This window comes from Eubalaena glacialis, chromosome 18 (assembly GCF_028564815.1).
Source record: "Eubalaena glacialis isolate mEubGla1 chromosome 18, mEubGla1.1.hap2.+ XY, whole genome shotgun sequence".
In the NCBI taxonomy this organism is placed as follows: domain Eukaryota; kingdom Metazoa; phylum Chordata; class Mammalia; order Artiodactyla; family Balaenidae; genus Eubalaena; species Eubalaena glacialis.
Window position 1 is genome coordinate 59,682,523 of NC_083733.1, and position 13,871 is coordinate 59,696,393.

Genomic DNA, 13,871 nt, shown 5'->3' on the forward strand with positions numbered 1-13,871 from the left:
GCATTTCCTACAAAATGAGTTTGTAGTTTGACCAGGTCTCAACTCGTGTTTACTGTGGGCTGTGAAGGGGATAGGGGTGGAACATAATGGGTAATGAATAGGGGGGTCCAGGGCTTGAGGGAATCAGTAGACTAGAAGTCAAGATGGGTTACAGACATTAAGAAAAGGGCCAAAGATGCGAAAAAGATAATTGAGGGGATAATGAGCAAAAATGCATAGCCAAAAACATAGTGATGGGTAATGGAAGGAGTGGGGAGGAGTCCAGGGCATTGTGATTAACGAAAAGGAATCTGCAAAAGCAGTCTAATGGGTAATGGACCGAAATAAACGGAACAAAGTAGAAATAGCAGTAATTAAGTGTGAGGGGGTCGGGCGTAATGAATAAATGGCAATAAGAATAGGCCAAAGGCAAAATTATGAATAATGCTGTAATAGGAGCTCAGGGCGTGATGGGTAATAGGTCTGAAAGAATGAGCCAGGGGCAGAGGGATGAATAATGGAGAAATAGGGGCCGCAGGCATGATGGGCAATGGACCCAAAACCTTATGGTCAATTAAGAATTAGCTAAAAGGGCTTCCCTGGTGGCGCAGTGGTTGAGAATCTGCCTGCCAATGCAGGGGACACGGGTTCGAACCCTGGTCTGGGAAGATCCCACATGCCGCGGAGCAACTAAGCCCGTGAGCCACAATTACTGAGCCTGCGTGTCTGGAGCCTGTGCTCCGCAACAAGAGAGGCCGCGACAGTGAGAGGCCCGCGCACCGCGATGAAGAGTGGCCCCTGCTCGCCGCAACTGGAGAAAGCCCTCGCACAGAAACGAAGACCCAACACAGCCATAAATAAATAAATAAATAAATAAAATTTAAAAAGAAATTGGAAATTGTATTTAAAAAAAAGAATTAGCTAAAAGAATTAGGGAAATGAACGGGCATAAATGGGCTAAAGGTAGTACAGGCAACCAAGGTGTAATGAATGGAGCAGAAGGCATGCTGGGTAATGGGACAGGAATGAATGGGCCAAAGATGGAAGACACAGTGACTGGGGCAAGGGTTGGGGGGAGAGATCCAGAAGGCATGATGGGTAACGAAAGGGGTGGGTCTACGGCAACCGTCCAGTTAAATGGGTAAGGGGCATTGTGGGTAACAAGAAGCAGGACAGCGTTCCCATAACGGGTTAGAATTCTCCCGTGGCACTGTGGGAAGGGCTAGCACTTCCGGCTTTCGGTGTGCGACTCCGGACTAGGGGGCCGCCCCTTTGCCGCGGTGCCTGGTGGGACACGAGGCCTGACCTTGCTGCCTAGCAGCCTCTGCCGCGCAACCCACCTTTATCCGTGTCCCTTGACCCTGGCACATTAGCCAATGAACACACAACGTTGATTACGTCACCAGGGTCCGACCCCTGTACATGCTGGAGCCAATCAGGATGCTTCAAGGGCAAAGGCCGACCAATTATCATGGCAACTTCGCCGCGGGGCGGAGTCGAAAGAGGGGCGCCTTCTGGAATGGGGCGGAGGCGATACGCCAATGGGCGTTGCAAAGTGCGCAGCACAGACCAATGGCGGGCGAGCACCGGAACCCGCGGCATCTAGAGCCAATCGGTGTGGGCTCCCCAAGCCAATGGGAAGGGCGGGGAGGTATGCTTTGACCTGTCTGCGAGTGGGAACCAACAGAAAAGGACGTTCCAAAGAGGTGGGTGGGACTTTCATCCATGACTCCAATAGTAAGGCCAGACCCTGAAGCTGGTGGGCGGACCCCAGGGCCCGGTAAACCAATGGGCTAGGCGGGGCGGGGCGATGGTGGTGGCGGCGGCGGCGGCGGCGGCAGCGGGTTCGGTTGCGCGTGGCGCACGGGGTGGGAGCGGAGCACACCGGGAGGAGGCGCTGCCGCGCGTGAAAACGGGGCTCCGAGCAGAGGGGTGTTCGCTGGCGACTGGGCCTGGAGCCTGCGGGCCTTGACCTCTGCCCTCTGACCTTTCCCTTTGCAGGCGACCATGGGGAACGTGTTGGCCGCTAGCTCGCCGCCTGCAGGGCCGCCGCCGCCGCCTGCGCCTCCCCTCGTGGGACTGCCACCGCCTCCGCCTTCTCCTCCGGGCTTCACGCTGCCGCCGATCGGGGGCGGCCTGGGTGCTGGAGCTGGCGTAGGTCGAGGTTCCGAACGGACCCCGGGGACTGCGGCCGCCAGCGCTGGAGGGACCGGGGATGATAGGGCCTGCGGCTGCCTGCCCAACCCGGGCACGTTCGAGGAGTGCCACCGGAAGTGCAAGGGTGAGGGGCTAGGGGCCCGGCGGGCTTGTGATGGCCCGGATATCGGGGGAAGGAGGAGCACACTGAGGACCTTGGGAATTGGCACGGACCGTTGGAATCATTTAACAGAGCGTTAGGAGTTGACGTTGGGATCGAATGGTGGCACATTGAACTTGGGGCTTAGAACGATGGGATCAAATGGTGGAACCTCAGGATAGAATGCCAGAGCAGTGGAGAAAGCCTTAGGGACCTCAGGAGCCCCAGGAATCAGCCAAGCCAGCCTCTTGTGATTGGGAGGGAAACTGAGGCCCAAGGTCACAGTGTCAGCAAAGGGCCAGTGGAGGTGGAACCCAAAGCTTCTGGATCCTGGCTTGGAGTAATTGTGATAGCAAAAGTGGTGTCAGCAGCTTATTGAGGACCGTCCTGGCATTCAGTATGTGTTAACTCATTAGATCCTTGCAATATTTCTACGTGGTGAGCATCTTCAACTTACAGATGATAAGTTTGACATAGATAAGGTGACTTGCCTAAGGTCACACAGGTAGTAGGTGGTGGCCCTGGAATTTGGATGCAGGCAAAGGCCTTGGTCCTGGGCCCATCCACTAGGCTATTTACTGGTTGGGATCCCTGGAGAAGGGAGAGCGGGGACGGTACGAAAGGAAGGGATGAGAAATGGATGTGTGTGTGTGTGTGTGTGTGTGTGTGTGTTGGAGTGTGACAGCACTTCTCTCTCATTTAGAGCTGTTTCCTATTCAGATGGAAGGTGTCAAGCTCACAGTCAACAAAGGGTTGAGTAATCATTTCCAGGTGAGCCTTCCTGGTCCCATTATCCTCCAGAGGTCATCCCAGCCATCCCCCTGCATCTGCACGTACAACCCTTTTACTCCTCCCTAAAGGTCTGGGCTCCTTGGTACTTGGAAAGACTCAGAGACACAGTGCCTGGCTGATCACACAATGGCGGCCAGTGGTAGGGTTTAGGGACCCAGAATCCAGAGATACACCATCCCCCCTCAGCCAGCATCCAGGCAGGAATGAAGTACCAGGTTTGTAGCCCCAGCCCCAGCCCCAGCACATCCCTTCTCTGAGTCTCTAATCCAGTCAGGCCACACCTCCCAGTCTTTATCCCCTGCCCAGCCTAGAGATGCCCTGATGGGGAAGCCAGATGGGCAAGTGTCTCCCATCCCAGGTAGGATAGGAGCTGCCCTGGGAGGGGCTCGGCTGGGTTCCTTAGGGGGTGGCCCACAGACTCGTCACCACAGCCCTCCCTCTTCTCCCAGGTGAACCACACAGTAGCCCTCAGCACAATCGGGGAGTCCAACTACCACTTCGGGGTCACGTACGTGGGGACAAAGCAGCTGAGTCCAACAGAGGTGAGGTTCCTTTTGCCATTCATTTACTGTATCTTCTAACAGTGTAACCAGTCAGGCGAAGAAGGCCTTGTCAGTAGGAGGCCAGGACTGCTGAGAGTGTTGGGAGGTGGAGACTGTGTCTCCAAGGTGCATCGGAACCTGGGTCATTCCTTCATCCTGACGCCCACGTCTCTGCCCAGCCCTGTGCTGGTTGAGTCTGGGTACACCAAGGTCACCAGACAGTGATGACCCAGAGTGGGCAGGGCTGAGCTGTAGATCTTGCAGGGCTTTGAAGGCCAAGCTAGGCATTTGAACTTTCGCTAGGGGGCGCAGGAGAGCCACAGAAAGATTTAAGTGAGGGAAAGACGTGGTCAGATGAATGCTTTGGAGATAGATAGCATTTCTCAGGCTGTCTGCCAAGGCTAGGTTAGGGGAGTGAAGGCAAAACTGGAGACCCGGAAGGAGGCTTGGGCAGGACACAGAGTTGCGGGACTAAATTAGGTCTTTGATTATATTAATGATTTCCATGCAATAAATTCATTTATTCAACAAATCTTCATTGTAACCCCCATTCTGTGCCCAGCCCTGTGCTGGGTGGTGCTGGGGACATAGCAGTGACTGAAACAGCCATGGTGCTCACAGCCTACTGGAGAAAGGGAACAGCCTGTCCCCAGAGAGTAACAGTCCAGGGAGAGTAGGGCTGAAATGGGGGAACCCAAAGGTTGTGTGAGCCCAGAGGGGAGCCTAACTCAGCCAAGGTGGTCTTGGAGGGCTTCCTGGAGGAGAGAACCTCATTCTGAGGCTTTCTAATCCTAGGCTTCTCACTGAGGCCCATCACGCATATACTTCTATGATGCTAGACCTCTAATCTCTAACCCTGCCCTCTGCCCCACAGGCCTTCCCCGTGCTGGTGGGTGACATGGACAATAGTGGCAGCCTCAATGCTCAGGTCATTCACCAGCTGGGCCCCGGCCTCAGGTCCAAGATGGCCATCCAGGTGAGTGGGGGTCGAGTCGGCTGCTCCCCCAGCCACCTTGAGCACCAGGCTGCCCTTGGCATTGAATCCAAGAACCCAACGCACAGTGAGGCCAAACAGACCAAAGCATCAGAGTTTGCAGCAGAGAAAGGTTTATTGTAAGGACCAAGCAAGGGATACAGGTGGCTTGTGCTCTGAAGACCCAAACTCCCCCATAGTTTTCACGGAAGAGTTTCTAAAGACAAATTTGGGGGGAGGGCTGCAGGACGTGTGACTTTGTTCCGGTTGGTTGATGGTGAGGTAACAGGGTGGAGTGCCAGGAATCTTTTGCTCAGCCTGAAGTTACCATCCTCCACCTGGGTGGGGGGCCTTTTATATCCTTGAGAAAGAGCTAGGATTCCGCCTTATCATGGCACTATTGTTTGACTATTATTTGACTGCTTTTTCTTTGTTTCTGCTTTCCCTCACTTCCCTGATTAGAAAAGCTTTGGATTTGCCCTAGGGGAAGGTCTAGGAGGCTGAAGCCTTTTCCCTACAAACAAGAAAGGGGGTTGGGTATGGGGACTAAAAGGCTTTTTGTACCTGGGAAGGCCCCATGGGGTCCTCCTCGGTTTCACCCTCACGCTTGCCCCTCCCCCCACAGACCCAGCAGTCAAAGTTCGTGAACTGGCAGGTGGACGGGGAGTACCGGGGCTCCGACTTCACCGCGGCCGTCACCCTGGGGAACCCAGACGTCCTGGTGGGTTCAGGTAAGAGGCACGGGGCTTGGAGGGGGGTCAGACCCCAGCCCCAGCTTTGCCAGCAAATCCATTTCTTTCGCTGGCCCTCTTCTACCATCCAAGGAACGGTCACGGGCGGGTGTGACTTCAGAACACAGAGCATCAAGCCCGTAGCATTGTGAGGGAGAAAGCAGGTTCAAGCCCCAGCTCTGCCACTGGCTTAACTGCGATTGTGGGAGCTTCCATCACCCTCGTGGGCTTCAGTTTCCTCATCTGTAAAATTGGGTTGCCTCACAGGGTTGCGGAGTGGGTCATGTGTGGAGAGCTTCGAATGGGGTCAGGCATGTGATGGGTCCCAAGGAAATGAGCTGTTTTTCTTACTACTCGTGGGGCTCTGGGGTTGCTCGGGGGCACAGTGCAGATCCCAAGGCAGGCAGAGTCCGCGTGCAGCTGAGGGGAGGCAAGTAAGTCTGAGATGGAGGTGGAGGAGGAACATTCCTGTTTAGGTTGGCTGGGGGCAGGGACCAGCTGACTAATGTCTGTACTTCTGATCTCCAGTTTGCTTCCCCCTTTTTTATTTTTGTCTCTGAGTGTCTGCTTTTGATTTCTCTATATTCATTTAGTGAGTTTATCTATCACGTACTCTATGTCTTCCGCGTCCAGAGGATACGGTGGTGAACAAAGGAAAATTAGGTCTGTCCTCTGGGAGCTTCCATTCTAGTGACCTAAGTAAAGCAGATGGGTGATGGAGCTGTGTGGGAAAATTACGGCCTCGGGAGGGGTGGGCGGCATCTTGAGAGAAGGCCTCGTTACATAGGTGATAACTGAAAATGAAGACTGAAGGATGTGAGGGAAGGTGCCAAGCAAATATATGGGAAAAGAGCTTTTCAGCCGGAAGGAACAGCAAGTGCAAAGGCCCTGAGGTAGGACCCTTCACTGGAACATCAAGGAGGATTGGGGCTATAATGAATGAGGAAGGAGGGCAAATGGTAGAAGAAATCAGAGGATAACAGGGCCAAATCACTTAAGGCTTTGTAGAACTTTGGCCTTTACTCAGATTGAGTCTGGGGCCACTGGAGAGGGATAGGATCTGACTTAGCTTCTAACAGGACCACTTGTGCTGACATGTGGAGAACAGACTACGAGGGGTTCCAGCCTGGTGGCAGCAGAGGGGGTGAGAAGTAGTCGGGGATCTGGATGTACTTTGAAGGTGGAGCGATGGGATTTGCTGCTGGGCTGGGTGTGGGAGATAAGAGGGAGGTCAGAGATGAGAGGTCAGCCTTTTTTGTCTTGAACAACTAAAAGGGTGGAGGTGGTGAGTCCGGATTCTTGTGTCTGCTGTTGGCTCTGTCAGGAAGAGCAGGCTCTCGGGCAGTGAGTGCTGAGCAAAGGCATGTGAAGGTGGGAAGCCAGGATACCTGTACGCCCAGCACCTGGAACCATGCTGGGAACAGAGTAGGCGCTCAGAAAATACTGAGCAAAGGAGTGAGCGGTGGTCACAGCAGGTCCCGTTTTTCACCTCCTGCCTTTTGTCAGGTCCTAAGCATACTGTGTGTACCCGGTCCTTCATTCAGTCCCTCGAGGCACTAGGGATGGAGCAGTGAGCAAACGGTTCGTGGAATCCTCTCAACAGCCTTGTGGGGTAGCGCTGCCGTCATCCCCGTCTGATTGAGGCCCAGAGAGGGCAAGTACCTTCCCAAGGAGACACAGCAAGGCCGTCTCCAGAGTCCATGCTCCTCTCTAGGGCACAGGGCCCCCTGCCCCCTCAAACACTCACCGGCATCGGCCTTTCGTGTTCCTCAACACTGGCCTCTAGGTCCCTCCTCCCTGGAGCCCAAGGCCATCAGTGACACTCTCGTCTCTTAGTTCCTACAGGTGTCCCTTCCTCCCTTCAGGGACTGATCAAAACTTCTGGTCCCAGGTCAGTGCTGAGCACATGAGTAACTGACCACTGACAGCTGGGCGCTCCACCCCCTCTGAGCCTCAGTTTCCTCATCCGTCTCATGGGCACAATTGCAGGGAGCTCACCTTGCTGAAGGAGTCAGTGGGAGAAGCTGTCAGCCCCAGGTGCGGGGCCAGACATGCCTAGTTAGGGTTCGCTCTGGGTTGGGTCTCCATGCCGCCCCACATGGGCAGGGGGATCAGGGTTCTCACAGATGAGGAAAGCAAGGCCCAGGGTGGAATCAGTCCCCCAGGATCACAGCTAGGAAGCAGAGGAGCTGGAGTTTGAATCACGGCCTAGGCCTCACCGAGGAGCCACTGGTCTTACGTGGTCCCCTCCCGTGGCCTCGTCTCCTTGTCTGGAGCCTCTGCTTCATTCTGAGCACCTAGCATGTGCCCACCTTGGGCGGGGTGTTGCTGGGACACACACACACACACACACACACACACACAGCCCTTCCCTGCCCTCACAGGGCTCTTAGGCCGGCGGGGGAGACGTTTGCCTCTAAACAAATAATCACACAGTGACTGCATTACTGTTGGGGGAAATCCTACACTGGGAAGGTCCAGATTGCCGTGAGAGCTTGTAACAGAGGTCCCATCTCTCCTGGAGTGACAGGGGCAGTGTCTAGACCGAGGCAGGTGAGGAGGAGGGCACCGCTCCCAGAAAAGGGCTCTGCATGGACAAAGCCCCAAGGAGCGCGGTGTGGGGAGGGTGGAAAGCCGTTCTTTTGGGCCGGGGCCAAGAACCACCTTCCCTTCGGTGCTTGCCTCCCCCCCCCCCCCAGCATCTGCCCTGGGTACCTGCCCTTCCTGCCCGAGGTGACTTTCCCCAGGGATCCAGATGTGGCCCCAGCCCTGCAGGTTTCGGGAAACCATGCTCCTTTCCCAGGTCTGCGCTCTGCCCCTTGCCCAAGGCCTCTTCTTTGCTCACAGACCTCTGATTCACTTTCTTTCCTTCTCATGGGGTTTTGAACTCAACAGGTTCTTCATGGCCACTCCAGACATTGCAGAATGGCCCCTGGTTGAGAGCCACTGGCTTTCACAAAGCCCCTGCCTTGGGGAGCTCCCGGGGGAGCTGGGTGTGGACACAAGTGGGAGGAAAAAACAGAGCAGCTTAAGGAGAGAGATGCAGGAAGGGCTGGGATGTTCAAGAAAAAGGCCTGTGTGGAGATAAGCGCTGGGCAGTGAGTTGTGAAGTTCTCGAAGGAAGCCTGTTTCGAAGCTGGGGACGAGCCACATGGGGCCTTGCACCTGTGCCCTGAGGAGCTGGGGTCTCCTTGGCACTGGGGAGCCATAGCGGGTTCTGGAGCGGGGAAGGGGGGAGCAGGGTCAGGTGTGTGCTTTAACAAGATCCCTCTGTCTGCTGCATGCAAAGTTGCTTGGAGAGGGTGAGACTGGGGCAAGAGACCAGGGAGAAGGGCGGGGCTTGGGGAGCAGAGGGCAAGGCAGGCCCGGGAGATGGGGCGTGGGAGAGAAGTTCAGGGGCCTCGAGGCCCTCAGTTCCAATCATGGCCAGAGACTCTTGAGTTGAAGTCCCTGTGTGACCTCTGGATGGTCACTTTTCCCTCTGTGGGCCTGAGGTTCCCCTTTTACTGAAGGAGTGGCTGCTTCTGGCCAGAGGCGTGCTGGTAATGGCTTAACAGCCGGCTCGAGGGGTAGGGGCCAGGAGGTGGATCTGTGTCATCTACTCATGGGGAGAAGCCAGCTCCAGCCCGCCCAGACCACAGCCTCCCCCAAGGCACCTCCAGAGCCCTGGCCAGCAGCCCTCGGCCTCGCTCAGCCCCCCTGGTGGCAACCCTCACCCAGGTGTGCCTGAAGATATGAGCAGCCCGATCCTGTCGTCCCGTCCTGCCCTGCTCCCTCAAGCCGGTCCCCAGTCTGTGCCTCTGCTCTCTGTCTGGGAAGCGTCTTCACGTCTCCGGTTTACACCTCGTGCTCCTGTCACCGAGGCTTCGTCCCACTCCCACCCCCGGCTCTGGGCTTTCCCTGTCCCTACCTCCCCTTCTGCTCTGGTCTCCCTCGTTCTGGCGGGGGGTCCATCTCTAAGCTCATGTCGCCTGTCCTCACCTGCTCTGTCTCGTCAGGTTGGGAATCTTCAGTTCCTCCACCCCTCTCCGTTTCTTCTCTTTTCTTTCTTTCTTTCTTTTTTTTTTTAGTATTTATTTATTTATTTGGCTGCTTTGGGTCTTAGTGGCGGTGCACGGGATCTTTCGTTGCGGCACGCAGGCTTCTCTCTAGTTGCGGCTTGTGGCGCGTGGGCTCCAAAGTGCACGGGCTTAGTTGCCCCGCAGCATGTGGGATGTTAGTTCCCTGACCAAGGATCGAACTGGCGTCCTTTGCATTGGAAGGCGGATTCTTAAGCACTGGACCACCAGGGAAGTCCCCATCTGTCTGTTTCTGATTGTTTCCCTGTCTCTACAGAGGTGTCTCTTGTTTTCTTTTTCTCTGTCACCACTCCCTCTGCATCCCCCACTCACTCTCTCTTCCTCCCTGGCTTTTCCTCTCCACAGAGATCACATCTGTGGCGTCTTCTCTCCTGGGCTTTCAAAGACAGACACGAATGAGTCCTTGGGCTCAAGGAATTCAGCCCAGTGGTGGAGTCATGGGTTAGCAAACACTCAGGCGGCCTCAGTCAGAGCCATCCCTCCTGCCAAGGGGCAGAGGTAGCAGGGCCTGTCCTCCTGATTGCCGGGCGCTGGCTGTGTGCCAGGCACGCCCCATGCACCGCACCTGCGTCCAGCCCTCTACTCCTCCTCACAGCCTCACGGGGTGTCCCGTTCACAGCAAAGCGAGGCCAGTGGCCCACGGTTACTCTACCAGCAAGTGGTAAGGCTGGGATTTGAACCCAGGCTGTCTGGCCCCCCGAGGTGTGCTCTTACCAGCCCTATCCTCCTATTGCTCATGGCGGCATAGTGTCTCAGAGCCTGGGCTCAGGGCCTGGGGAGGCCTGGATTCTGCCCCTGATGCATCTTGTGACCATGCGGAAGTGACTTACCCCCTCAGCCTCTGTGGCTTCCTCTGTAAATGGAGACAAATCAGTGCAGAGTAGATGAGGTCCAAGGGGGCCTGGGAGGCTGACCTCAGAGCCCTGCGAACTGCTTGAGCAAGGAGCCCAAGTTGGGGCCTCCCCACTGGCGCAGTGGTTAAGAATCCGCCTGCCAATGCAGGGGACACGGGTTCGATCCCTGGTCCGGGAAGATCCCACATGCCGCGGAGCAACTAAGCCCGTGTGCCACAACTACTGAGCCTGCACTCTAGAGCCCGTGCATGGAAGCCCATGCACTGCAACGAAGAGTAGCCCCCGCTTGCTGCAACTAGAGAAAGCCCGCGTGCAGCAACAAAGACCCAATGCAGCCAAAAATAAATAAATTAGTTAATTAATTAATTAATTTTTAAAAAGAGCCTGAGTGGGAGGCCCGAGGGAGCGGGAGTCCAGCTGGGTGGAAACTAACCACCGAGCCCAGAAGTAATACCTTCCCATCTCACCTGCAGGAATCCTCGTGGCCCACTACCTCCAGAGCATCACGCCGTGTCTGGCCCTGGGCGGAGAGCTGGTCTACCACCGGCGGCCTGGGGAAGAGGGCACTGTTATGTCACTAGCTGGGAAATACACATGTGAGCCTGGGGACCCTGGACTCCTGGGTCTGAGGGAGGAGGAGCCTGGGGCCCTGGACTCCTGGCTCTGAGGGAGATGGGGGAAAACCTGGGTTCCCAGATGCCGAGCCCTCTTGGTAACCTGCCCCGCCCCACCCTGCTCTCTTACAGTGAACAACTGGTTGGCGACAGTCACGTTGGGTCAGGCGGGCATGCATGCAACATACTACCACAAAGCCAGTGACCAGGTGAGCTGGTCCAGGGACTGGCCGTGCAGGCACACGTGCTGGGTGTGGGGTGCCCGGGGCTGGCATGCCTGAGAGTTGAGCCTGGGAGGCTGACCCGCGTGTGTCGCCCTGGCCCCTCCAGCTGCAGGTGGGTGTGGAGTTCGAGGCCAGCACAAGGATGCAGGACACAAGTGTCTCCTTCGGGTACCAGCTGGATCTGCCCAAGGCCAACCTCCTCTTCAAAGGTACAGGCCTCCATTTCCCTGCGTGGGAAACAGGCAAGAGGTGACTCTGAGTGGGTATACCGGCCAGGGGAGATGGTAGAGGGCAGCGTGCCGGGCCCCCAGATTGCCCAGGAACGCTAGTTGAGAGGGTGGATGGGCGCCTGGGCCCTGAGCTTTGCACCTACCACCCCCCGCCCCACCCCGCCAGTGGCCCTCTCCCAGTCTGCGCACACGGCCCTTGCTTTTTTTCATGAGTGGAAGGCAACTTGGAGCACAGCCGGCCAACCCCACAGTCTCATGTTAGGGAGGCTGCCCAGTCACAGCCAGATCCGGAACCTTCCCCGAGGCCGACCGACTCTAGTCTTAAGTTTCTTCTTGGGCCTCAGTGGCTCTCAGGTTTGGGGTGTGTGGAGACCGCCCTGGAAAGGCCGCTTCAGTGGGCCTGGGTCAGGGGGGCTTCTGAAGGCAGCCAGGAGGGCCAGGGACTGGTTTCGGGGGGGTTTTATTGTTGTTTTTTTTTTTGCTTCTGAAGCCTGCCTTCCCTGCCCACCTCTTGAGCCCTTGCTCTGCAGGCAGCCGGGGTCAGAGGCTGGGTTTGGGCTGCAGCGCTTCAGCTTCTCTGCTCCTGTTCAGTGAGTTCTCAGGCTCCACCATGTGGGCACCGCACCGGGTACTTGCACACCTGTCAGGTCCTGGGGCACAGGCCCTGGAGGAGATTTCAGTCTTTCTTACTTTTTTTTTTTTTAAATATACATACTTTGTGGGGTTTTTTTGTTTTTTTTTTTAAAGTGTAGGCTTATTTATTTATTTATTTTTGGTTGTGTTGGGTCTTCGTTTCTGTGCGAGGGCTTTCTCTAGTTGTGGCAAGCGGGGGCCACTCTTCATCGCGGTGCGCGGGCCTCTCACTACCGCGGCCTCTCTTGTTGCGGAGCACACGCTCCAGACGCGCAGGCTCAGTAGTTGTGGCTCACGGGCCTAGTTGCTCCGCGGCATGTGGGATCTTCCCAGACCAGGGCTTGAACCCATGTCCCCTGCATTGGCAGGCAGATTCCCAACCACTGCGCCACCAGGGAAGCCCTTTCTTACTTTTTTTAAAAAAACTTTTATTGGAGTATAGTTGATTTACAATGTTGTTTCTGCTGTACAGCAAAGTCAATCAGCCATATGTATATACATCTCCACTTTTTTTTCTTTAGATTTTTTTCCCATATAGGCCATTACCGAGTACTGAGTAGAGTTAGAGATTTCAGTCTTTCATTCAGCAGATGCTCAGCACCTGCTCTGTGCCCGGCCTTGTGCTGAGGATGCTGGGGACACAGCAGTGACCAGGCCCCTTCTCCCGCCTCCACCCCGCACCCCCCGGGGCTCACAGTGGGAGGGACAGACCCATCCCCAGAGAGCGGCGACCTGGTGTGGACAGGACTGGGATGAGGGGCCCATGGGGTGGCGGAGGGCTTCCCAGAGGGGAGGGGTCACCGAGCTCAGAGCTGAAGTACTTGGAGGGCGTGAAGAGGTTTCGGGTGGCGGGAACAGCACGGTCAGTGGTCTGGCCGGTGGCGTCTGAGGTGGGCCGGAGGGCAGCTCGCGGGGATGGGGCAAGAAGCCAGCACGAGGCTCTCAGCACGGTTGTTCACCCATAGGTTCCGTGGATAGCAACTGGATCGTGGGCGCCACGCTGGAGAAGAAGCTCCCACCCCTGCCCCTGACGCTGGCCCTCGGGGCCTTCCTGAATCACCGAAAGAACAAGTTCCAGTGCGGCTTTGGCCTCACCATTGGCTGAGCCCCTCCTGGCCCCTGCCTTCCATGCCCTTTCTCCTTCAGATCCCACCTCCCCCTCCCCCTGCCACGGAGGGGAGACCTGAGCCCCCCTCCCCCTCCCTTCCCTCCTCCTCGGGGGTCAGGGGGGCAGCGGAAAGGAGGGGACCCATCACCCCAGCAGCTGGCGGGGGGGGATCCTGGAACCACAGGCGCGTCAGGATTCGGAGTACCAGGGGCGGCGTGCCCGGTGGGCCTGGGGTCCAGGAAGGGATTCTGGAATCTAGGGGCGCACGGGATTCTGAGCATCAGGGGCAGAGGCGGCCAGACAACCTCAGGGAGGTGTTGGGGTGTCCCGGTGCCCCAGAGGGCCCTGGGCCCAGCCCCGAGGGGGCAGCAAGAAGAGGAGCTTCCCCGTCCCCAGTCACTCCACCCCTGCCCGCTTTCCCATCCACCCTTCGGTATAAATCATGTTTATAAGTTATGGAAGAACTGGGACATTTTACAAAAAAAAAAAAAAACCTACAAAAAATATACATGGAAAAAAAAGAAATGGGAGGCGTCCGTTTTCCTCCACGTGTCTGTGGTCCATTTGGCCTGTTCCATTTGGTCTGACCTCCCACAGTGACTCGCAGGGGGCAAGGGAATCAAGCCGAGTCCCTGGCCAGAGCCCAGACCAGAGAGTGGAGGGGCCTGGCCAGGGATCACACAGCCTCCCTGTGACCTTCCCTACAGGGACATCACAGGCCTTCCCTCCCCAGGAGGGCATGGTCTTGTAGTCACTCAGCTTGGCCTGGCCAGCATGGCTGCAGAGGACTTTGTCCCTGTGAACTGAAGCAACGGG

The 13,871-nt window shown here is 56.5% G+C and overlaps 1 protein-coding gene across 1 annotated transcript; it reads left to right on the top strand.

The window, feature by feature from the left end:
* Positions 1 to 1,812: 1,812 nt before the first annotated feature.
* TOMM40 (translocase of outer mitochondrial membrane 40) lies at positions 1,813 to 13,580 on the top strand. Its single transcript, XM_061172583.1, has 9 exons — positions 1,813 to 2,260; positions 2,979 to 3,046; positions 3,517 to 3,609; positions 4,484 to 4,585; positions 5,208 to 5,313; positions 10,720 to 10,842; positions 10,993 to 11,069; positions 11,191 to 11,293; positions 12,913 to 13,580. Exons 1-9 carry the CDS (start codon positions 1,987 to 1,989, stop codon positions 13,050 to 13,052), a joined length of 1,086 nt encoding a protein of 361 aa, XP_061028566.1. The 5' UTR covers positions 1,813 to 1,986; the 3' UTR covers positions 13,053 to 13,580.
* Positions 13,581 to 13,871: the final 291 nt, after the last annotated feature.

Bases quoted from the DNA above. Each gene is read 5' to 3' on its own strand.
- TOMM40 (XM_061172583.1), top strand. From the start codon at position 1,987: ATGGGGAACGTGTTGGCCGCTAGCTCGCCGCCTGCAGGGCCGCCGCCG. The intron at 3,047-3,516 runs GTGAGCCTTCCT...CTCTTCTCCCAG, and splicing joins GGTTGAGTAATCATTTCCAG to GTGAACCACACAGTAGCCCT. The intron at 3,610-4,483 runs GTGAGGTTCCTT...TCTGCCCCACAG, and splicing joins AGCAGCTGAGTCCAACAGAG to GCCTTCCCCGTGCTGGTGGG.